General features: G+C 44.9%; 1 protein-coding gene across 1 annotated transcript in view; it reads right to left on the bottom strand.

Annotated features, from left to right (window-relative positions):
• LOC117515505 (solute carrier family 23 member 1-like) overlaps window positions 1-26,336 on the bottom strand; it is a 143,118-nt gene that overhangs the window by 79,992 nt on the left and 36,790 nt on the right. The window contains exon 5 of the mRNA XM_034176081.1: window positions 5,885-6,138. Within this exon, the coding sequence (XP_034031972.1) occupies window positions 5,885-6,138 (254 nt within the window). The remainder of the gene's footprint in view (window positions 1-5,884; window positions 6,139-26,336) is intronic.

The raw sequence follows: 26,336 nt of genomic DNA, 5'->3' as shown, positions 1-26,336 counted from the left end.
CTATGCTAAGGAGATTTGTTGCACTGCGTGAGGCAAATGGGGGTTACACCAGAAACTGACTTGTTTTCTAACCCCACCCCACCCCCCCCCCCAGACCCCCCTCAATAAAGCAAAACTGCACATTTCAGAGTGGCCTTTTATTGTGGCCAGCCAAAGACACACTTGTGCAATAATCATGCTATATAATCAGCATCTTATTATGCCACACCTGTGAGGTGGGATGGATTGCCTCCACAAAGGAGAAGTGTTCACTAACAGATTTAGACTGATTTTTGAGCAATATTTCAGAGAAATAGTTCTTTTGTGTATATAGAAAATGTTTTAGATCTTTGAGTTCAGCTCATGAAAAATGGGAGCAAAAACAAAAGTTTTGCATTTACTACGAGGTCCCATCTTATCTTAGGGACCTCGTAGTACCATATCACCCCAATAGAGCGCTTCGCTCTCAGACTGCAGGCTTACTTGTAGTTCCTAGGGTTTGTAAGAGTAGAATGGGAGGCAGAGCCTTCAGCTTTCAGGCTCCTCTCCTGTGGAACCAGCTCCCAATTCAGATCAGGGAGACAGACACCCTCTCTACTTTTAAGATTAGGCTTAAAACTTTCCTTTTTGCTAAAGCTTATAGTTAGGGCTGGATCAGGTGACCCTGAACCATCCCTTAGTTATGGTGCTATAGACGTAGACTGCTGGGGGGTTCCCATGATGCACTGTTTCTTTCTCTTTTTGCTCTGTATGCACCACTCTGCATTTAATCATTAGTGATCGATCTCTGCTCCCCTCCACAGCATGTCTTTTTCCTGGTTCTCTCCCTCAGCCCCAACCAGTCCCAGCAGAAGACTGCCCCTCCCTGAGCCTGGTTCTGCTGGAGGTTTCTTCCTGTTAAAAGGGAGTTTTTCCTTCCCACTGTAGCCAAGTGCTTGCTCACAGGGGGTCGTTTTGACCGTTGGGGTTTTACATAATTATTGTATGGCCTTGCCTTACAATATAAAGCGCCTTGGGGCAACTGTTTGTTGTGATTTGGCGCTATATAAAAAAATTGATTGATTGATTGATTGATATTTATGTTCAGGCAGAATCCATCAGTCAAACGTCAAGGATCTACTCAGGTGTCACATAATGTTGAATAATTCCTTCACACATAAGCTGATGTTATGGAAATATTATCTTGCTATTGCATTATTCTCGCAGGTCGTAATCATTGACAGTGCCAAAAGATATGACCCAGCTAATATATAAAATTTTGGTCATGTTATATATTGGTTATATTTAAGTTATGGTTCTTCGAAATGTTTCTAGAACATTTTCCTAACGTTATTACTTCCTTTTATATATTGACAAGTCATGTTTATAGTTGAGGGAAATTTGACAAATATATTCATTCTAGTCTCACCGTCTTTCTTACTACAAATTTCTTTCAATGACTAGACTATGACTTTATATAAAGTTGCCAGAATGTTCTGGGAATGTTTGAATTAAATGCTGTCCAGACGGCCTATTTTATGAGTTGTTCAACATGCAATTAGTAGGTTGTGTTTATAGTGGAGAGAAATTTTACAAACATTTCACAAGGCTCTTACTTCTCATATCATCTTCCTTCAGTGAATAGTTAACGTGACCAGAATGTTCTGGGAACATTTGATAGAAACACTGTTGGGAAGGCCAATGTCTGTTTCATGTATAACGAAACATGAAGTACTTAAAAAGGTCACATGCATAGTCAAGGAAAAATTGACAAAACATTTAAAAAGATATCACTTATAATTTCACCTTCTTTACTTATGCAGATTTATTCAGTGAATATAAGTAAACAGTGCCAGAATGTCCTGGGAACATTTGGATGAAATATACATTTTGCCATTCATGTAATGTTACCAAAATGTTCTGGGAAAACTTGAATGAAACACTGCCTGGAAGACCTATTTCATAAATGAATGAATGTTCTTGATTCCTCCATGTGATGCAACATGAAATACTTTAATTCAAAGGTCACGTCTATAGTTGAGGGAAATTTGACACATTTAACAAGGATATTATTTCTAATCTCACTTTCTTTCCTAGTCCAAAGTCTTTGAATCAGTAACTGTCGACAACTTGTTCTGGAATCAAACACTTGGAAAAATGGACTGCATTTATGTCGCACTTTTTCTATCTGCATCAGATGCTCAAAGCAATTTATAATGATGCCTCACATTCACCCATTCACACAGACACACTCACACACTGATGTCAGGGTGCTGCCATGCAAGGCACTCACTACACACCGGGAGCAACTTGAGGATTAAGGACCTTGCCCAAGGGCCCTTATTGATTTTCCGGTCAGGCTGGGGCTTTAACGGACGATCAAAGCCCAATGCCTCTTTTTTTAATTTATTTATTTATTTCATTCATTTAAAAATCAATTTACAAGACTTTGAATGAAAAGGTGCAGAGAGAAGAACAAGTGTTATATTTTCTGCCCCTTTTTACAATACAATCTTTCAATTTTAAGTATCATTATTCAACATTATTAAACAGATTACATTTTTGACTTGTCACATACCACTGACTTATTTCATAATTTTAACCATTATTTAAAAGATTACATCCCTAACAGGTTACATTTTAAACTTAAAACATTCTAGACATCACTAACAGATCACACCCTAGGCTTTGTCATAGCCCACTGACTTATTTCATAGTTTCATACTTACTTAATACATCTAATTTAATACGTTTTTTAAATAATTTGAACAACCTTGATTCTTTGATTTCTTTGTTGAGGTTGTTCCATAATTTTACACCATTCACTGCAATACTCCGTTCCTTTACTTTGGTTCTGAATCTTGGTTTTTTAAAGACTTCTATTCCTTTCAAATTATAACTACTTACTCTTTTTTCAAATATATTTTGAATGTTTATTGGTAAGGTATTTTTGTTAGCTTGATACATTGTTTATAATATTTTCAAATCAACTAAATCATGAAATTTAAGTACCCTATACTTAATGAATAATGGATTAGATGGATCTCTAAAACGACTATTACTAATCATTTTTAAAGCTCTTTTCTGCAGAATAAATAATGGTTGTGTATAAGTTGTACATGTTGATCCCCAGATTTCTACACAATAAGTTAAATATGGGACAATCAATGAATTGTACAATGTTAATAAACCATAACTATTTAATGAAAATTTTACTTTATGCAAAACAGCAATGGCTTTCGCTATTTTTCCTTTTATGTAATTTATGTGTGACTTCCATGTAAGATCTTCATCAATCATGACTCCTTTGACACCTATGTGGAGGCGACTGTGCTCACCGGGACCTTAAAACCAGCAGAAATGTTTATGTATCCTTCCCCAGATTTATGCCTCGAGACAATCCTGTGTCAGAGGTCTACAGACAATTCCTCTGACTTCATGCTTGGTTTGTGCTCTGATATGCACTCTCAATAGGGGTGCCGGAAAAAATCAATTCACGTCCAAATCACGATTCTTATTTATTATGATTCTGAATCGATCCAAAATGTCCAACAATCGATTTTTAAAAAGCATTTTTTAAACATTTTCTTACTTACTTGCTGTGTGTACTGTTTGTCAGGCAAGGGCTTCCGTACTACAGCGTCCCGCGAGGGGAGGGTCCAGCGTGCTTCAAACATTCGTGAGCTGCAGCTTAGCGTGGCGGATGAAGAGCTAATTCAGCCAGCACCGTCTTTGCTGAAGGCAAATGTTTGAGCGCATTTTGGATTTTATTATTTGCTGCGTAAGAAGGAGCTTGACATGACTTATGCAGTGTGGAAAATCTGCAAAATGAAAGTCAAGTACTTCGGAAACACTTTAAATCCACAAGCCCACATGCTACGCCATGACCCGGAGCTAAAAGAGGGGAGCAGCAATATCTGCCAACTACTGACCAGTGCTTCGCTAAACTGCCAGCCAACTCTGAACAAGCAAAGCAGATGAGTATATTTACATCTAGAATCACTTGATTAATCTTGTAAAGCTGCATTTTCTTAAACATAACATTTTTTTTAAGTAATATAACTATTTCGCAGAGCTCTTTCAATTGAAAATCGATTCTGAATCGAATTGTCACCCCAAGAATCAGAATCGAATTGAATCGTGAGTTGTTGTATGATTCACATCCCTAACTGTCAACTGTAGGACCTTATATGTAGACAAGTATGTGCCTTTCCAAATCATGTCCAATCAACTGAATTTAGCTCAGATGGACTCCAATTAAGCTGTAGAAACATCTCAAGGGTGATCAGTGGAAGCAGGATGCACCTGAACTCAATTTTTTAGCTTCATGGCAAAGACTGTGAATACTTATGTACATATTGTCACCTTCATAAAATAATGGCCTAAGTCATGTTTTGGAAAACATGACTTAGGCCATATTTTTGTATTTTTAAGCTGTATTTTTTCACATTGTCATTATGGGGTATTGTGTGTAGAATTTTGAGGAAAATGTGAATTTCATACATTTGGGAATAAGGCTGTAACATAACAAAATGTGAAAAAGTGAATACTTTCTGAATGCACTGTAACATGCTTTTGTTCAAGACTGATGGAGTGAGTGCAACGCATGGGGTGTGCCAGGTATTACATTATATGAAGGGTTTTACTTAATTCCTGGCTGTCCCTGTTCATATGTGCAGAACAGCACATTGCACCCAAACTGACGATACTGACGCATGACAGAGTGAATGAATGTGAGGCATCGCTGTACAGCATTTTGGGCATTTGTTCTCAGATTGAACAGAATCTCAGTCCATTAATATACCAAACACAAGACGAGTATGAAAGAGTGACAAGCAACAGTGGCTGTAACAAGACACTGTATGTTCAAAAACCTTTGTCTGTTGCTTCAAGAGACACGTCATGAAGGCAGTGTGTTATAGAGAAACCAAGGCTCAAGACTGTTTTTGAAAATGGATTGTTTGACCAGTCTGAAATCCGAGGGGTATTCAGTGATCTGGAAATGTTCTTGTATTCACACCCTGGTTTGTGAAACCCCCCGTGGCTGTAAAAGTGGTGATGGTTTATATTTATAAGCGCCTTCAGCTTTCAGGCTCCTCTCCTCTGGAACCAGCTCCCAATTCGGATCAGGGAGACAGACACCCTCTCTACTTTTAAGATTAGGCTTAAAACTTTCCTTTTTGCTAAAGCTTATAGTTAGGGCTGGATCAGGTGACCCTGAACCATCCCTTAGTTATGCTGCTATAGACTTAGACTGCTGGGAGGTTCCCATGATGCACTGAGTGTTTCTTTCTCTTTTTGCACCACTCTGCATTTAATCATTAGTGATTGATCTCTGCTCCCCTCCACAGCATGTCTTTTTCCTGGTTCTCTCCCTCAGCCCCAACCAGTCCCAGCAGAAGACTGCCCCTCCCTGAGCCTGGTTCTGCTGGAGGTTTCTTCCTGTTAAAAGGGAGTTTTTCCTTCCCACTGTCGCCAAGTGCTTGCTCACAGGGGGTCGTTTTGACCGTTGGGGTTTTTCCGTAATTATTGTATGGCTTTGCCTTACAATATAAAGCGCCTTGGGGCAACTGTTTGTTGTGATTTGGCGCTATATAAATAAAATTGATTTGATTTGATATTTGTACTTATATATTTACTATATTTATGGACTCCATTATTTTGACAATAAATAGCACAGGTTTTAAAAACTTGTGTGAACAACACTAATCTTTGGTATTTTGGGGAGGAGAGAATTTTCTTCTACTCATTTGATGGTAATTCCACTGCAGTGAGCGGTAGACTGGTTTTTGAAGCATCATTATGTGAATGCGGCACAATCACGAACTATGTAACACTTATTTATCAGAGCTTAACTTCTGCCTTTGCTGCAAAACTCACCGAAAATACAATCAATACAACATGTGTTTTATGTTGTAGCAGGTACCTTGGTAATGCCAAGCGCAGCAATGTTTTCGCTGTAAGAGGTTGTTGCATTTCCACTTCCCCACAGGGCTGCCAGAATCCCACCGATGCCTTCTATGGCTATACCACGATTTATGGCATGGGTTGGTGGAGGAGGAGCACCAGACAAACGTGCACAAGTGTAGTAGTCACTAATGGATTCCATGGTAGATGCCAAAACACCTGCCATCATACCCAACACTGATGACACACTCAGAGTGGGCATACCCCACTGACCTACAGGCACACATTAACTGTAAATTAGTTTTCATACAAATACAAAAGAACTGACAGAGACTGTAATTGACTATTCAGATGAAAGTGACATGGTAAGTAAGTAACACTATCAGTAAGTAACAAACCCCACAATACATGTAGGCAAACACAGGAATTAAGTATATCCCAAGTGTAGAGAAGCTTGAATCTTCGACTGGACTGGGTTGCTTGACACGAGGACGTTTCGCTTCAAATCGCAGAAGGTTCCTCAGCTACAATTCTTGCTCTGGTAGTCTGACTTCTGTCTTGACCCTTATAGAGAAGAACAAACAGAAGCCACAAAAGCTGGAGTTTTAAACCTAACCAGACGCCTCCTACCGAGAGGCAGACTGCTATAGGCTAATGACTAAACAATAGCTCTAATTAGCATCTATTGTGCTCTAGTTAGCACCCTCCTAATGACAGGGTAGCTGTCCCTCCTAATGATGGGACTGACAGCTCTCCTGACATGTTTCCTAATGATTACCATAAACAAAAGACTGAAACTGCTTTGACCTGAGTACCCCACTGTAAACAGGGGACAAATGGGGTACTCAGGTCAAAGCAGTTTCAGTCTTTTGTTTATGGTAATGAGTCATTCACTTCCTCAGGAGAGCCGTCAGGAGAGCCGTCAGTCCCATCGTTTGGAGGGACAGCTACCCTGTCATTAGGAGGGTGCTAACTACAGCACAATAGGTGCTAATTAAAGCAATTGTTTAGTCACTAGCCTATAGCAGTCTGCCTCTCGGTACGAGGGGTCTGGTTAGGTTTAAAACTCCAGCTTTTGTGGCTTCTGTTTGTTCTTCTCTACAAGGGTCAAGACAGAAGTCAAACTACCAGAGCCAGAATTTTAGCTGAGGAACCTTCTGCAATTTGAAGCAAAACGTCCTCGTGTCAAGCAACCCAGTCCAGTCGAAGATTCAAGCTTCTCTACTATGGAAACCACCTGGACAACTGAGAGCCTTCACAGAAATATATGCCAAGTGAAAAATTCAGCACAGTGTGTAAATGGGCTAAGTGCAGGTTAATCCACAAAGTTGGTCCACGAAAGGAGAAAGGTCAATCACCAACAGTCTTTTTCTGGTGCCTTGGGATGCACAGAAGACCAAAATTCTGGTATTTCTGGTAATTCTAGTACAAAGGTGCTAAACAATTAACAATTTCATAAGTAAGAAGGAGCATTTTAAAATCTCCTCTAACCCACACTGGGAGCCAATGAAGAGAGGCCAGCAATGGAGTAATGTTTTAAAATTTGCCAGCTCCGGTCAAGATACAAGCTGCCGCATTGTGAGCAATTTGGAGACCTTGAGTAGTCTTCTTTGGCAGACCAGATAAAAGTGTGCTACAATAAACCAATCGTGAAGTCACAAGAGTGGATTAAAATCTTGGCATCCTTAAAAGACAAAGTAGTTCTAACCTTAGTGATGTTTCTCAAATGAAAAAAGGCAATTCTCATGACCTCCTTAATATGAGACTCAAAGGAAAGTGTTTTGTCAAAAAACACACCAAGATTTTTAACTCTGTCTTTACAATGAATAACACAATCACTCAAAGACAGAGTAAAAGTATTATAAAGGTGACTCTGTCTTTCTTGTCCAATAATAAGCATTTCTGTCCTAAGCCGGGTTCACACAGCAGGATAATTAGGCCGATATCGGAACCGATGTTCCGCTTCTGACAATCTTAAGGACGCCCAGACAATTGTGATGACGCTAAAGATTATCTTATCAGATATTCTTGTCGTGTGTGGTGTGTTAAGAGCGCTCTGATCTGCTCGGAAAGACGTCAGGATCGCTCCGATCGCAAATCAGGGATATTCAACATGTTGGATTTTTTTGGGCCGATATCGCAGTGTGTGTTGTGTCCTCCAACCTAAACAAGCACGCAGCCTGCTGAATGAGACGTGCAGCCAATCAGAAAGTGAGGTGACGGACGCACGGAGTGGAAAATAAAATCAAAACAGCTGTTCTGACTTACCAGAAAGTCTGGTGGTCATGCTGTCTCCAGTCCTTTAAAGAACGCCTTTTCTTTTTCTTTTTGTATTGTTTTTTCTCTCGGTTTTAAATAGTCCACAAGTATCTCCGTTTCTTTACTCTGAAGTCACGTTTAATCTCGAGAGATTTTGTGAGATTTCCTGTCTGACCTGAGAATGGTGGTGTGTGAAATCTGTTTGTGTGTGGTGTTGTTGTCCTTACAGTGTGGCTGAACACCACACACTGTACAACCAAACCTGTTGGAGCTATGATTTTTTATCTTCACATGTGTGGTCTCTCAGGTTTTGGAAACCTAAAGATAATTTTAAAATCCTGTCTTGTGAACCAGGCTTAAGATGAGTTAAGGAGCAGGAAATTTGCTCATAACCAGCTTTTAACAACAGTCAGTTTAGATCGTTCAGAACCATCGTTCATCGCCAATGGCATATACAATTACTATCATCAGTATAAAAATGAAAATCCAATTGGAACGAACAGATAATCTCACCCAGCTGTGCTTACCTTTACCTCTGGATGTCCATCGCAGTGCGATGATGATGTCAATGGCATCTTACATGAGATCGTAGCCCAAAAGCTGAAATGCAAATGTGTCCACACACTGGGCATACAACAGTAGTGCTGGGTCCGGTCTTCTTTCCTTTCTGGCATACCGCTTGCAAACCAAGTCATCTCATCTGTTCTCCTCAAAGGGTTTTATTCATTCAAGAATAGCATGGTGCCACGCACATCTGTCAGTGGCAAGGGACTCCCATTCACGATGAGAGATACTGCATGCGGCAAGGGACAACTTCAAAGAGTCCTTGAAGTGCTTGTAGGGGTGTCCAACCTTCCTCATGCCTCATGATGAGTGATTCAATACTGGGCATGTTCACTTGTCAGAGCACTTCTGTGTTGGGAACCCTGTCTGTCCAGGAGATGCCAATGATCTTGCGTAGGCAACGGAGGTGAAACTGGCCCAATACTTTCAGCTGTTTTTGATAGTGTCCATGTTTTCACAGCCGTAAAATAGGGCCGTTATGACAACTGCCTTGTATAAGTATATAGTCTTGTATATGTTGTGTGGGCCGCTGAAGAGGAGGTACTGCTGGCCCACCACCACCAGATGGCGCCCTGCTTGGAGTGCGGGCTTCAAGCACGAGAGGGCGTCGGAACTACTGGAGTGACAGCTGTCACACATCATCAACACCAGCTGTCACTCATCAACTTCATCCTCCATAAAAGCCGGACTGCAACTCCACCTCCCCACCGAGAAATCAGCTACCATTCACGTAATCGTTCTCTGCTGTAACTTTCTGAGTGTTTGAACATTGTTCTGTGTGCAGCTGTTTTTCCTGTGGATAAAGTCTGAAGCTGGATTGGTGGATTGTGTGAGCGCGACGTCTTCGCCTCTCACTCCTTCCAGGGAAGAGACTGACAGGAGCTGCACGGGTGACTCTGTATCTGGAGGTGGAGGTTTTCCCGCCTGGAGGAATCAGACACCGTAAGATTGCTGGGTGTGTGTTCACACACCCACCACTAACTGTTTCTGTTTCTGCCAGCAGTACCGGGTCTGACTGCTGAAGACAGTGGCCACCTGGGGCGCAGGGCTTGGCGGCTCCGGTGTTCTTCAGATCCGTTGGTGGTGGAAGCTGTGTGGGATCCGGCTCTTCTCTCGCCAGACGTCTTCTATCTTCGAGCCTGCCCACACGTCACCTTGTGTATAATTGACAATCCACAATATTGTTACTGTCTGTATTTCGTTGTGCGATTCACAACATTAAATTGTTACTTTTTAGCTTATCCATTGTCCGTTCATTAACGCCCCCTGTTGTGGGTCCGTGTCACGACACCTCCCCAACAGTATAGTTTTGTATGACGTTTGATGCCATGTTCACCCCACAACCGTGTCCAGAGCCTGCCAAAGAAGGAGCCTGCCTTTGCAATCCTGTTCGACACCTCTTTGTCCATGCTGCAAGATGAGGTCAGTGTGCTTCCCAGGTACGAAAAGCTCTCTATATTGTTGAGCACTGTGCCCTCAATCACAATGTGAGGGGCTGGTACTACAAGCCCTGGTGCAGGCTGAAACATCACTTTTGTTTACTTCAGGTTAATTATCAGACCAAAAGCTTTACTGGATTTTGACAGGCAGCTAGCAAGCTCTTGCAGATCTACCTCGCTATAAGCAGCAAGGGCACAGTCGTCTCCAAAGAGTAAGTCTCTCACTGGCACCGCCAGTACTTTGGTTTTCACTTTGAGATGCCATAGGTCAAAGAACCAGCCGTTGAATCTATAGCGAATAGTTATCCCTGCTTTAATGACAGAAAAAGCTGTTGATTGTATGGTGGCAAACATGAGACTGAGAGTGTTGGTGCCAAGACGCATCCCTGTTTTACTCCGCTTGTGACCGAGAAGAAGTCGGACAACATGTCTTTCTTCACAACACGGGCCATCATGCCATCATGGAAAGACCTAATGATGTTGACAAAGTTTGGGGGACAGCCAGTGGTGGGCACAGATAACCAAAAATTTAACTTCGATAACAGATAATCAGATAACTGAAAAGTTATCTTTGATAAAGATAAACCGATAAACCACCCAAAAATGTATCGGAAGTTACAGATAATCGATAACTTCCAGTATTGTTTCTGGCACATTTACAATTACTAAGAAGCTGAAATGGACTTTTAACACGATCGCTTTTGAAAGCATCAAAAGCAACAAAAGACCCAAAGAATGAGCCAGTATTTCCATGTTTGACCATGCTGCCCCCTGTAGGAAGCTGCACAGAAAAATCCTGAGAGCACCTACAAAATCAGCTCTCTACTAATCATAATGCTCCGGTCAGGCGGAGGTCTTGAAAAATAAAGTCATACTAACTAACTTATGGTTTTGTGAAAATACTGATAGAATAACTCCATTAATGTCAATTCTGTCATTTGTACAAAATTAAAATATAACATACATCTTTTAATGTTGAATAATGCACTAATTCTTAGGTTTTGTAACAAACACAGACCGCAAAGCATTCTGGGTAAAAGTGCCTCTGCTAAACACTGATTGGTTCAGTCATTCATTATGTAAACCAACACGTTAATGTGACGTGTGTCGTGTGTTGGTTTAAAGATAAATGTGCTTTAGTAAAATATTCCATTTTTATTTGTAAAAACAGGCATTTTTACGGAGCCCTGGAAGTGTCATCGCAAAATGTTTTGCATGTGGAGAGAATGTTTGATGATGTGCGCACGTTTATGATGTTGTAAAACGTGCACTCAATATTGGTAAGTAAGTAAGTAAATTTATTTATATAGTGCCTTTCACAGACATAAGTCACAAAGCACTTCACAGGTTAAAATGCAATAATAAATAATAAAAACATAGATAAAACAAAGGACAAGGTCAACAATTAGTCAGTTCTGAAAAGCCTTATCTTGACACATAAATATTGGCTTTACACTGTGCGTGTTTTGGCCATTTTTCAGATGATTTTTCATTCGTGCGAGAATTTTTTGGACCGAGTTTCAGGTTAATCGCGCGTCCTGCATCGTGTAGTGGAGTAACAAGCTTTAACATCTCACGACCACCTCCTGCTGCTGAGCTACAAGCATCCAACCGCAAAGCTGTCTTGTTATGTTTTTTTTTTGTTGTTTTGTTTTAAACTTAATTTGTAAAAAAAAAAAAAGCCATTTGCAAAGCCAAAAAGTTGATTTGACCACCATCTGATATAACCGGGTCAAAATAAATAGAACACTGCCATCTACTGGTACCCAGACACTTAGTACTTGGAGCGAATACTGCCATGAACACTACTGGCCAGTAGATAGCAGTAGCGGCCTTGAAAACTTGCCAAACAAAATTCCAGATAATCCGTGTCTGCTACATTTAACATGCGTGGAATTTAACAAACGCAAATACAATAATGTCTAGAAACCCAGAGAATATATTCACGAGAGTTTATAGCACTAGAGTTTAATGCTGTTGTCCGTGGAGCCTGAACAGAGTGTCTGAAATGCATTTGTCCTGTCGTGAACGTCTGAGATTACCCTATGCTACCCATAATGCATTGCTGCCGGGCACAGCATGTGCTCACAAAACCTTAAAAATTAGCACATTACTTTAAAAGGAAAACATATATCTGATATTTTCACTTTATAAAACTTCAGACATGTGTTGTGAAAGTGTAGGTACACGGACCCACAACAGGGGGCGTAATGAACGGACAATGGAGAAAGGTGAATAACAAGTTTTACTGTTGTGAAACGTGCACAACTAATACAACAATCAATAATTTGGGGTTTAGGTCGAAATCCGCTGGTGTCGTGTGGGCAGGCTCGAAGGTAGGAGACGTCCGTCCCAGTCAAACCGGAACCACCCAGATCTCCTCTGCCACCGAACCCTGGGAGTACTGGAACCGCCAAGTCCCGAATTCCCAGGTGGCCACTGCCTCCGCTCGTCGGATCCGGTACTGCTGGCGGGAGAGAGCAACAAACACACAGGTGTGGATGCGACAGCACCCAGTAAACGGAGAGGGGAGAAGCCGCCTCCACCTCTTGTCACTATACAGCAGGAAGGTGAGTACTTATCCAAGTAATTAGCTTTCAGTAGTCAGCTGTCCTGAAAAGGTTTAACAAGTCTTATCTGGTTATGCAGAATATGCGTGCAGAGAACGTTACCTCAATCTTAAGGCGATATCTCGGCACTGAGGTGGAGACGCCGTCCTGATGATATACCTCCGTGCTGAGTGGAGTCAGCTGTGTCCAGTAATGGGTGACAGCTGTCACCCTGACTGCTCTCGTAAGGCGGCAGCGCCCTCTGGTGCCTGGAGCCCGCACTCCAGGCAGGGCGCCCTCTGGTGGTGGTGGGCCAGCAGTACCTCCTCTTCAGCGGCCCACACAACAGGACCCCCCCCCTCAACGGGCGCCTCCTGGCGCACGACCGGGCTTGTCCGGATGGCGACGGTAGAAGTCGGCCAGGAGGGCCGGGTCCAGGATGAAGCCCTTCTTCACCCAGGAGCGTTCTTCGGGGCCGTACCCCTCCCAGTCCACCAGGTACTGAAAACCCCGGCCCATTCGACGGACGTCGAGGAGCCGGCGCACGGTCCAAGCCGGTTCCCCATCGATGATCCGGGCAGGAGGTGGTGCCGGACCCAGGGTGCAGAGGGGTGAGGTGTGATGGGGTTTTATCCGGGAGACATGAAACACTGGATGAATCCGCAGCGAGGCCGGAAGCTGGAGCCTCACTGCGGCGGGATTGATGACTTTAAGGACTTTGAAGGGACCGATGTATCGTTCTTGGAGTTTGGGGGAGTCCACTTGAAGGGGAATGTCCTTGGTGGACAACCACACTTCCTGCCCAGGACGATACTTGGGGGCCGGGGCCCGCCGCCGGTCTGCATGTTTCTTCGCCCTCGTCCGGGCCTTCAACAAAGCAGAGCGGGCGGCACGCCACACCCGACGGCACTTCCGTAGGTGGGCCTGGACCGAGGGCACACCGACCTCTCCCTCGACCACCGGAAACAAGGGGGGCTGATACCCCAAGCACACCTCAAACGGGGAGAGGCCGGTGGCTGATGACACTTGGCTGTTGTGGGCGTACTCGATCCAGGCCAGGTGGGTACTCCAGGCCGTCGGGTGCGCGGCTGTCACACAGCGTAGTGTCTGCTCCAATTCTTGGTTGGCCCGCTCTGCTTGTCCGTTGGTCTGGGGGTGAAACCCGGACGAAAGGCTGACCGTGGCCCCCAGTTCCCGGCAGAAGCTCCTCCAAACGTGTGAGGTAAACTGGGGACCGCGATCGGAGACGATGTCTGATGGTATTCCATGCAGACGGACGACGTGGTGGACCAGGAGGTCCGCTGTCTCCTGGGCCGTTGGGAGCTTCGGGAGGGCCACGAAGTGGGCCGCCTTGGAGAAACGGTCCACTATCGTGAAGACGACGGTGTTTCCCTGGGACGGCGGGAGACCCGTGACAAAGTCCAGGCCGATGTGGGACCAGGGGCGATGAGGCACGGGCAGTGGCTGTAGCAGCCCTGAGGTCTTTCTGTGGTCGGCCTTGCCACTGGCGCAGGTGGTACAGGCCTGGACGTAGTCCCGGACGTCGGCCTCCAGGGATGCCCACCAGAAGCGTTGCCGGATGACTGTCACGGTCCTTCGCACCCCAGGGTGACAGGAGAGCTTAGAACCGTGACAGAAGTCCAGGACTGCAGCCCTAGCTTCTGGTGGGACGTATAGTCTGTTCTTTGGTCCGTTTCCGGGGTCCGGGTCACGGGTCAGGGCCTCCCGGACGGTCTTCTCCACGTCCCAGGTGAGGGCGGCCACGATAGCGGACTCCGGGATGATGGGATCCGGGGGATCCGACGGTTCCGTTTTGACTTCATCTTCGTGCACCCGGGACAATGCATCCGATCTTTGATTCTTGGTCCCGGGACGGTAGGTAATCCGGAAGTCAAAACGGCCAAAGAACAGTGACCAGTGGGCTTGCCTGGGGTTCAGCCGCTTGGCGGTCCTGATGTACTCCAGGTTCCGATGGTCAGTGAAAACCGTGAATGGCACGGCTGTTCCCTCCAACAGATGTCTCCACTCTTCAAGGGCCTCTTTCACAGCAAGGAGTTCCCGATTGCCGACGTCATAGTTCCGTTCAGCGGGGGTCAACCTGCGGGAAAAATAGGCACACGGGTGAAGGACCTTATCGGTCTTCCCGCTCTGGGAGAGCACCGCTCCTATCCCTGAGTCCGAGGCATCCACTTCAACCACTAACTGGCGGCTAGGATCGGGCTGCACCAGAACTGGTGCAGACGAAAAGCGCCGTTTCAACTCCTTGAATGCGGCTTCGCACCGATCCGACCAGGTGAAGGGGACTTTTGGAGAGGTCAGGGCTGTCAGGGGGCTAACTACCTGACTGTAGCCCTTAATGAACCTCCTGTAGAAATTAGCAAAGCCGAGGAACTGTTGCAGCTTCCTACGGCTTGTGGGTTGGGGCCAATCTCTCACCGCCGCAACCTTGGCCGGATCAGGGGCGACGGAGTTGGAGGAGATGATAAACCCCAGGAAGGACAAAGAAGTGCGGTGGAATTCACACTTCTCGCCCTTCACAAACAGGCGGTTCTCCAACAACCGCTGCAGGACCTGACGGACATGCCGGACATGAGTCTCAGGATCCGGGGAAAAGATGAGTATATCGTCCAGATACACGAAGACGAACCGGTGCAGGAAGTCCCGCAAGACATCGTTTACCAACGCTTGGAAAGTCGCGGGAGCATTAGTGAGACCGAACGGCATGACCAGGTACTCAAAATGTCCTAACGGGGTGTTAAATGCCGTCTTCCATTCGTCTCCCTTCCGGATCCGAACCAAATGATACGCATTCCTAAGATCAAGCTTGGTGAAGATTTTGGCTCCATGCAAGGGGGTGAACACTGAATCCAACAAGGGCAACGGGTATCGATTGCGAACCGTGATTTCGTTCAACCCCCTATAATCAATGCATGGACGAAGCCCGCTATCCTTTTTACCCACAAAAAAGAAACCAGCACCCATCGGAGAGGTGGAATTCCGGATCAACCCGGCAGCTAATGAGTCCCGGATGTAGGTCTCCATTGATTCACGCTCCGGCCGTGAGAGGTTGTACAGCCTACTGGACGGGAACTCACTGCCTGGAACCAAATCAATGGCACAATCATACGGGCGGTGGGGAGGAAGCGTGAGAGCCAGATCCTTGCTGAACACGTCAGCGAGGTCATGGTACTCCGCCGGCACCGCCTTCAGATTGGGCGGGACTCGGACCTCCTCCTTAGCTTGGGAGCCGGGAGGAACCGAGGAACCTAGACACTCCCGATGGCAGGTTTCGCTCCACTGAACCACTACCCCGGACGGCCAATCGATCCGGGGATTGTGCTTTAGCATCCAGGGAAAACCCAAAACCACACGGGAGGTGGCCTGAGTCACAAAGAACTCGATCACCTCCCGGTGGTTACCTGACACCACCAGAGTTACAGGTGGTGTCTTATGCGTGATTGGTGGGAGTAGGGAGCCATCTAGTGCCCGAACCTGCACAGGCGAGGTAAGAGCCACCAGAGGGAGCCCTATCTCCCTGGCCCATCTACTGTCTAGCAGATTCCCCTCAGAGCCCATGTCCACCAGTGCTGGGGCCTTCAAGGTTGAATCCTCAAACAGGATCGTGACTGGGAGTCGTGTAGCAATGTGGGTGTGTCCCACGTGAATGTTTCGGCCCACCCCTGGCCCAGTCTCTAGGGGCGGGCGTTGGAGTTTAACCGCTCGGGGCAGTTGCTTGCGAGATGCTCACTCGAGCCACAAACATAACAAGCTCCGTAGGCCCGCCTCCTTTGTGCTCCAGGTGCCCTAAATGTTGCCCTGCTCGTGTCCATAGCTTCGTCAGCAGGGGGAGCCGTAGGCGCACGGAGCGCAGGAACAGAGGAGCGTGGGGAGGGCGGAGCTCGGTCGGAACCAGAAGGGAGAGGGACGACGCGTGCCTGGCCACGCCCTTCGCCTCGTTCCCGACGGCGTTCCTCTAGCCGGTTGTCGAGTCGTATGACTAGATCGATGAGCCCATCTAAATCCCGCGGTTCGTCCTTCGCCACCAGGTGCTCTTTTAGGACCAGTGACAGTCCATTTACAAAGGCGGCGCGGAGGGCAGTGCTATTCCAGCCGGATCTCACCGCCGCGATGCGGAAGGCGACTGCATAGGCAGCTGCGCTCCGACGCCCCTGTCTTATTGACAGTAGCGCGGTTGAAGCGGTCTCTCCTCTGTTGGGATGATCGAACACCGTTCTGAGCTCCCGCACAAACCCATCGTAAGTATGAAGGAGCCGTGAGTTCTGCTCCCAGAGCGCTGTAGCCCAAGCGCGTGCCTCCCCGCGAAGCAGGTTTATTACATAAGCTACTTTGCTAGCGTCAGTCACGTACATCACGGGACGCTGTGCGAAGACGAGCGAACACTGCATCAAAAAATCCGCGCACGTCTCCACACAGCCTCCGTACGGTTCTGGAGGGCTTATGTAAGCTTCTGGGGACGGAGGAAGGGACCGTTGAACGACCAGTGGAACGTCGCTATCACGCGCAGGGTCCTCGGGAGGGAGAGCCGCAGCAGCGCCCGGAGGGCGTGCTTCCACTTGTGCGGCGAGAGCCTCCACCCTGCGGTTTAGGAGAACGTGCTGCTCGGTCATTAAATCGATCCGAGTGGTGAAAGCGGTGAGGATCCGCTGCAACTCACCGATTACCCCTCCCGAAGACGCCGACGCGCCCTGTTCTTCCATTGGCCGTTCAACAGCCGGTTGACGCCCCTCGGGATCCATGACGCTGGCCGAGATATCCTGTTGTGAAAGTGTAGGTACACGGACCCACAACAGGGGGCGTAATGAACGGACAATGGAGAAAGGTGAATAACAAGTTTTACTGTTGTGAAACGAGCACAACTAATACAACAATCAATAATTTGGGGTTTAGGTCGAAATCCGCTGGTGTCGTGTGGGCAGGCTCGAAGGTAGGAGACGTCCGTCCCAGTCGAACCGGAACCACCCAGATCTCCTCTGCCACCGAACCCTGGGAGTACTGGAACCGCCAAGTCCCGAATTCCCAGGTGGCCACTGCCTCCGCTCGTCGGATCCGGTACTGCTGGCGGGAGAGAGCAACAAACACACAGGTGTGGATGCGACAGCACCCAGTAAACGGAGAGGGGAGAAGCCGCCTCCACCTCTTGTCACTATACAGCAGGAAGGTGAGTACTTATCCAAGTAATTATCTTTCAGTAGTCAGCTGTCCTGAAAAGGTTTAACAAGTCTTATCTGGTTATGCAGAATATGCGTGCAGAGAACGTTACCTCAATCTTAAGGCGATATCTCGGCACTGAGGTGGAGACGCCGTCCTGATGATATACCTCCGTGCTGAGTGGAGTCAGCTGTGTCCAGTAATGGGTGACAGCTGTCACCCTGACTGCTCTCGTAAGGCGGCAGCGCCCTCTGGTGCCTGGAGCCCGCACTCCAGGCAGGGCGCCCTCTGGTGGTGGTGGGCCAGCAGTACCTCCTCTTCAGCGGCCCACACAACAACATGACAGTAATTGTAAATAATTTGTCCAAAATGAGTAGGTTAAAATTGAACCATAAGTTAAAAATGTATGCCTCTGGATGACTTGGGTGATATTGCGATTATATCAGTATGGTGTTAAAGGAAATGATTTTTTGGGGGGGTCACCAGTTCTCTTTTCTCTACAGAGGATAGAGTGGTTTCTTCTGAAAACAGCTCTCTTCTGTTTGCAGAGGGTAGAACAATATATCTATTAGGAAACTTTTAACAGGTAGGTCTCAACAGCTTTTAAGTTTTTCACTGTTCAGTTTGGTTTATTACATTATCGGTCTAAAAGTTATCGGACGGCAATTCATTGGAAGATAATTAGTCTGATGATGGTTTTTAAAGTTATCGAAAAAGATAATCCGATAATGAAAACATTATCTTCGATAATTATCTGTTATCAGATTATCGGAAGTGTGCCCACCACTGGAGACAGCCCAGTTTAGATAGATAGATAATCCACAGGCCCTCTTGACTGACTGTATCAAACGCCTTTGTTAAGTCCACAAACAAAATGTACAGGTTTTGATTCTGTTCACGGCACTTTTCCTGAATTTGGCGAAGTGGGAATATCACGTCAATGGTTCCCCTATTTCTTCTAAAGCCACACTAGCTTTCAGGCAACACATCATCCAGCAGATGTTGTGTGATTTGGGTGAGGTGAGGGCGATGCAGGCCATGACCTTCCCTGCAGCACTCAGCAGTGAAACACCTCTGTGATTGTCACATGATGCCCTATCTCCTTTGTGCTTATAAAGATGAATAATGTTAGCATATTTGAAGTGCTGTGGTACCAAACCCTTCTTCCAAAACATTTGCATTAATTCTCTTCGTTTAGGTGTGACAGCTTCCCATCCAACTTTCAGAACCTCGGGTGGTAGCCATCTGGCCCTGGTGCTTTTCCTCCTTGGAGTTCCTTGATGGCCTTCTCGGTTTCCTCCAGGCTGGGATGTTCATCCAGGAATGCCATAAGTGGACGCTGTGGCATGCCCTGGATTACCTGTTGATCAATATTGGAGGGTCTGTTGAGCAGCTGATGAAGTGCTGTCTCCAGTGCTCAGTTATGTCGCTTTTCTCTGTGAGGAGGGTGCCATCAACTGAACGGACAGGTGCCATAGCATTGGAAGAGGGACCATACACAGCCTTTAAGCCCACAAAGAACTTTTTGTATTATGTTCATCTGCATACTGTTGCAGTTCTGCAGTCTTTGTCTCCCACCATTTGTTGTCTTGCCGTCGTTATTATAAAATTGATTTGATGCCAGTGCTTTGAGTGGGGGGTGCATCCAAGTGACTTTGTGAATATCCGGTAACTGGTACAGGGTGTTGGTAACTGTGAGGCCATGCTCAGAACAGAGTGTGAGGAGCATCTGACCATTCGTGTTTTCCCTTGCTAATCTGTGGGATCCAAATGACTTCTGGCCACGATCGGAAATCACTGCCCACACGAGCATTGAAATCGCCCATCAGCAACAGCTTATCATGTTTGGGTACAGTGTTTAACAGATGTGCAATTTTTCATAAAATAAGTCTTTCTGCTCTTGTGCATAGCTCATGGTGGAGACGTATGCACTAATGAGCATCAGCAGCTTCTTCCCTTTCAGGAGTAATGTCATCACCATAAGGTGATCACTGACTCCTCTGGGACGGGATTCTAAGTTTCTTATAACTGAGGTTCTGATGGCGAAGCCAACTCCAGCTTCCCTGGGCTCATCACAGTGATTTCCTGACCAAACATAGGTGCATCCAGCAATCTCAGTAATCTCCCCCGTGTCTGCCAGGTGTGTTTCACCATTGTACCATTGTAATTCATGTGCTACCAGGGCTGTATGACATTCTGTTCTATCAGAGTCCTTTCTGTCCATCAAGGCTCTGATGTTCTAGGCTCCAACACAAAGAGCAAACTTCTTATGAGTGGGTCTTATATGCTTTGATACGTATTGTCTCCGGTTTCGACTGCATAGTTAGATGTCCAGCCAACTGTGGTGTGCTGGCAGGATAGACAGAGACAAGCTTTCTTTAGGTCACCTTTTCTAGACCCTTCCCCCGCAGGGGAAGCAGTGCTGACCCTAAAAAGGGCTTCTCCGTTGCCAGGAAGGCTGCCAAATCCTACCCTTGCCTCATATGAGTAGAAAGCAACCATCCAGTCCTGACCATCTGCGAGCAGGTCTGTGGCTAGCAGCTCCCAGTGCCATGTTACACCTGTCACCATCGCCACTCGCCCGTTACCACAGGTCTTTGGTGATAAGAGAAAAAGGTCCTAGAACGACTGCCAACCAAGGCTATCGAGCTACATCTACCCGGGTTTGAAATCAAGGTTGTCTTTCCCCTAGACGGACTGCAATCCAGAGCTGATGAGCTCCGTCTACCCATGCTACTTTCCCATAGCAGGGGGTCTGGTTCGAGGGTATCAGGGTGTATCCACACGCCAGTGGACCATGCATGACATGTGTCTGGGGGGCAGACCTCCTCCGAGCTCCCTGCACTTCAGCCTGGGGCCTTGCAGCGCCCAGTTTCCATCTGTAGCCACAAGGAGACACTGCATGGGACTTGCTGTGAGGAAGCTATGTACTGGCAGGAAAGACTTACACACTCGGCTCTCTTTTTGCAGTGCTGCAAGCAGCGCTGCTAGCCAGCGGTGAGGGCTGAATGCAAGAGGTGGCAAGCACACTGGCGCTACATCCACACACTAGATGTATAACACAGCCATCTGCAGACAACCGTGCTACATACAATGAAAACAGCAGTGTCCCCAAAACAGAACCCTGCGGAAATCCATACTTGATCATGCATGACTCAGAGAGGGAATTATGAAACAGAACACAGTAAGATCTCTCTGACAAGTGTGAAGTTACCCACTGGAGAACCTGGCCTGTATTTCTCTAGTCTATCCTGCAAAATCTGATGATCCACAGTATCAAATGCAGTGCTAAGATCTAACAATAACAAAACAGAAGATGACTCTGAATCAAAGCCAGTAGCAAATCATTCACCACCTTAACCTGAATGTCTTGCTCTAAAAGGAGAATAAAGTGGCTCAAACAGTTTTAGTTGAAAAATACTTCTTGAGCTTATTTAAGACCACTTTCTCAAACACTTTTGACAAGAAAGTAAAGTTTGATACTGGTCTATAGCTTGTCAATAAGCCAACTTGTCAATGGGCAAACTTGACTTCTTTAATAAGGGTTTAACCACTGCAGTTTTGCAACCCCAATTCCAATGAAGTTGGGACATTGTGAAAAATGTCAATAAAAACAGAATACAATGATTTGCAAATCCTCTTCAACCTATATTCAATTGAATACACCACAAAGACAAGCTATTTAATGTTCAAACTGATAAACTTTGTTGTTTTTGTGCAAATATTTGCTCATTTTTAAAAATGGATGCCTGCAACACATTTCAAAAAGGTTGGGATGGGCAAAAAAGACGAGAAAGTTGATGAATGTTCAAAGAACAGCTAATTGGAAACAGGTGAGCGTCATGATTGGGTATAAAAGGAGCATCCCCAAAAGTCTCAGCCATTCACAAGCAAAGATGGGGTGAGGATCACTACTTTGCGAACAACTGCATGAAAAGTAGTCCAACAGTTTAAGAACAATGTTTCTCAAAATTCAGTTGCAATTAATTTTGGGATTCCATCATCTACAGTCCATAATATAATCAGAAGATTCAGAGAATCTGGAGAACTTTCTACACATAGGCGGTGCTATTAACACCTGATCCAGGTGTTAATCCTTATTTTGCCCTTTTATTTAGTTCATCCCCTTCTGCCCTAGCTTTGTTTTATTAACTGTTATTTTGATGATCTGGTTATTCTCTGTTCTTGTTTTGCTTTGTTACTTTGTTTTTTGTTACTTTTCATACTTCTGCCATTATCAGTTCTGTTCTAGTTTTGTTCTGCCGGTTTATGTTTGCATTTTTATCACGTGTTTATTTTGTTCTCACTTGTTATATTATCTATTGTGCTTTAGTGTCGGGTTTTGTTAATCACTGAGTCTCTGTTTCATTTATAGTTTGTTTAGCCACTCTGTTTTCTTAGTCTGTTCTAGCTTACGTTTTGTCTTAATGTTTATTCTCTAATCAGTTCTCATGTAGTTCCTTCATGCTTATTTTCTGTTCCTATTTTGGTTCTCATGTTCATGACCTGTTCCTGTTCATTGTTATATTTTATTCTGTCCTCAGTCTCTGTTCACCATTCTGTTTTCCTCATGCCCCTCTGATTATGTTCTCTCTGCACCTACCATGTGTCCCTGTCTCTCACTTTGACTGTCTGCTTTGTGTTTCCTTTCACTCATGCTCTGTGCACCTGTTCACATATCTTTGTCTTTTCTTCACTCCACCTTGTGTTGTCCTCCCTCACTCTCTTGCACAATGTCGTATCTTTGTTAACTAGCCACGCCCCTTTTCTAGATCCTTCTCCTCACATGCACCTCATTAACACCCTACCTGTTCCTCATCTCATATACTGATTAGCCCACCTGTATTTAAACCTCACAGTCCTTCACTTCCCTGCCAGATTGTTGTCTTAGTACACTCTCCAGCCTTTATTCACAGCCCTGTTTTGTATAACTGTGTACCGTAGTTTTGCTCTGTTTTTTGACTGCGCCTTTTGCCTCATCTCTGATGTCTGTGATTGCCTGTGCCACTGAACCCTGCTCGTCATTGACTGCGTTTTTACCTGATCCCAATTGTACCTCCGCTCCGCTGACTGACCACATGTGTACCGTGCCTGTGGCTGAAATAAAGTGACCATGTTATCGCATACACCAAAGCCAAGTCTGGGAGTCTGCATTGCGCGTCCAGATGCCCCATATTCCGGGCCCCCGCCGGTCTGACATGCTTATTTCAGCAAGACAATGCCAAGCCACATTCTGCATGTGTTACAACAGCGTGGCTTCATAATAAAAGAGTGTGGGTACAAAGCTGCAACAATTAGTGGTGGGTTGACTACAGTCTTCCATAGTGTCTGGCCTCGTATGGTCAAGTCCATGTGACATAAGTACTGCTCTGGGTCATGTGCCTAGTTGAGAGACTGTCCTGGTCAAAAAGACCCTCTAATGCATATAACTCCAAAAAGACTTCGGACGGCCACATGTTTGTATCCATTAAATCCCAAGTGTGATCCCCCCCAAAAAATCACTCATTTTCTCCAGAGTATAGCAATAGTGATAACAGTTAAATAGCAGTCTGAAGTTTTCACCAAAAGCTTCAAAAGCCACTGCATCAGGGAGGCTCTCTGCAGGTTTCATGACTATTGGCTGAGTCATTCTGTTGCAGTAAGCTTCTCTACCAATCAGAAAGGAACCCCAGAATGCAGGAAGGCAAACACAGGAATTACCTGAGAATCCAAAGTGATTTATTTTACAAGTGGATCCCAAGTGACAAAAATCCACACAGTGAGTCAAGGGGGAACAAAGTAAAAAAAAACCCACGGGGTGCTGGAAATACTGATAATTTCATATACTCGCAGATAGGGATGGGTATCGAGAACCGGTTCCTTTCGGGTATCGTTAAGAAATGATTCGATCCACCAACATCAATAAGCTTTGTGCTTAACGATTCTGTTATCGGTCCTTCAGAGTGGCCATTGTTTTGAGGGGTGTTTGTCAGGAAAATTATAATTTCTCTACATTGATTACAGACCCTGCAGCGGGTCCGTAATCAACTTTTCTGCAGCGCGGCTTTGCTTTCAACCTTGAACCAATCGAAGCAGTGGTTTGCAGATTGAAGCAATGCTTCGATCTATTGCTTCGTTTAGTCTTTCTTTCTTTTGCTTAATTTTCCCCCGCTAAAACTCTAAAGAGCATACGTCTGTGAGTATTATATCCCTTTTCTATGTTAAACCGACCTGTTATGGTCTTCTGAAACAGTTGACAGATGTATTTTATAACTTAAAAATGGGAGCAATGCTAACGTGTTAGCATGTCTATGGCATTTTCAATGTTAAAAGTTAGCATTAAGCAGTTGCAGCTGTCATCACGTTCGGGTGCATTTGTTTTCAAATTGTAATATTTCTTAAATTTATTTTTGTTTATATATTAATAATCTAATTTATTATATACAATATATACTTATTATAAACAATTTTAGAGAAAGAGACAAAAAGAACCTGAATAGAAACACAACAGAAAATATAAAACCAACTAACAATGAACATACATAAATAAATACATACATACATACAGAAATAAATAAGTGATTCCTGTGAACACCTAGTGACTCTTACACCTCCACTTCATCCCTGTCTTATTTAAGTTTAATGACAGTTTGTTTGGTCAAACCATATTTTCAATTTGTTAATTTCTTCAGTGATTTCCTCCAGAACTATCTGCCAAACTAGAAAACTGCTGCATCCTAATAAGAGCAGAATACTACTCTAATGAATCTGAATAAGGAAAGTTGTTTTTTTTCTCACCTAAATGGATACTGTACTCACTCCAGTTTATCGTCTGGAATAGTCCCAGATTGCATTTCAGAGGTTCTAGAATTGAAACATTTTCGTGCGGGTGGTATTGAGGGGTAATTTTGGGTTTCAGCTTTTTTTTGTTTTTCACCACTTTCATCCCTGAATATGTCAACCGTGAGTCATTTTTGTGTGGATTAAAGTTACTAACTGGGACTCCTGTCTTGTTGCGAGAAAGAAACGAGAATCGTCCTCCGTTCTGTTCACACAGCTCCAAACTCTGACAAGTCAAGTTAGAATGATAGAATCCAGTCTGAATTAATAACTTCAAAGAGAAACACCATTTTGTTTATTTTTATTAATGTCCAGAGATCAAGGATACAGTGACCAACCAAGGATACAGTGACCAAACAAAATACATAGAAAACCTGTAAAGCCTACTTTTAGTACAAAATTCATGAGGTATCGATAAGGGAATCGATAAGGAATCGGATCGATAAGAAGAATCGATAATGGCATCGATAAAATCTTATCAATACCCATCCCTACTCACAGAATAGCATACACGGAAGCATAGAGATCACAGTGAATGAATCGGAACTGGACAACAGACAAGTGAGGGTTTTTACACAAAGTAATCAGACACAGGTGCAACAACTCAGGAAAAGAAGGAAGGAAGAATCCATGTGAAACTAACTGAACAGAAGGTGACAAAGCAAAACCCAAAATCCAGTGTAATAGAAAATAAAACAATAAACACTACAATACCAACAATAACCACAGAGGAAGTAACAAAACAGACATATAAATACAAAAGCAAAACCACAGAACTAATATGGAACTACACCCGTGAATGATTGGAACTGTGACAGCATAAACAAGAACTAAAATAAGAAGGAGGAGCACAGGGTAACATATAAGAGTGAAGGAAGGTGCACACAGGTGGACTACATTCTTTATAGGAGATGCAAGCTAAAAGAAATCACAGACTGTAAGGTGGTAGCAGGAGAGAGTGTCACTAGACAGCATAGGATGGTTGTTTGTAGGATGACTTTAGAGGTAAAGAAGAAGAAGAGAGTGAGAGCTCAACAAAGGATCAGATGGTGGAAGCTGAAGGAGGATGACTGTTGTGTGAAATTTAGCGAGCAGGTGAGAGAAGCACTAATTGGAGGGGAAGCAGTTTTGGACAACTGGAAAAGTACTGCAGATGTGGTGAGGGAGACAGCTAGGGCAGTACTGGGTATGACATCTGGACAGTGGAAGGAAGACAAGGAGACTTGGTGGTGGAATGAAGAGGTCCAGGAAGGCATAAGGAGAAAGAGGTTGGCGAAAAAGTTTTGGGATAGTCGGAGAGATGAAGAAAGTAGACAGGAGTACAAGGAGATGCGGCGTAAGGTGAGAAGAGAAGTGGCAAAAGCAAAGGAAAAGTCATATTGCGAGCTGTACAAGAAGTTGAATAGTAAGGAAGGAGAAAAGGACTTGTACCGATTGGCCAGACAAAGGGACAGAGCTGGAAAGGATGTGCAGCAGGTTAGGGTGGTAAAAGATGCACATGGTAATGTGCTGACAAGTAAGGAGTGTGTGCTGAGAAGGTGGAGGGAATATTTTGAAGAGTTGATGAATAAAGAAAATGAGCGAGAGAAAAGGCTAGATGATGTGGTGAGAGTAAATCAGGAAGTAAAAGAGATTAGCAAGGAAGAAGTGAGGGCTGCTATGAAGAGGATGA

The sequence above is a fragment of the Thalassophryne amazonica genome, chromosome 8, assembly GCF_902500255.1.
Source record: "Thalassophryne amazonica chromosome 8, fThaAma1.1, whole genome shotgun sequence".
Classification (NCBI taxonomy): domain Eukaryota; kingdom Metazoa; phylum Chordata; class Actinopteri; order Batrachoidiformes; family Batrachoididae; genus Thalassophryne; species Thalassophryne amazonica.
The sequence above is the reverse complement of the archived record's forward strand: the minus strand, read 5'-3'. Positions and strand labels throughout refer to the sequence as shown.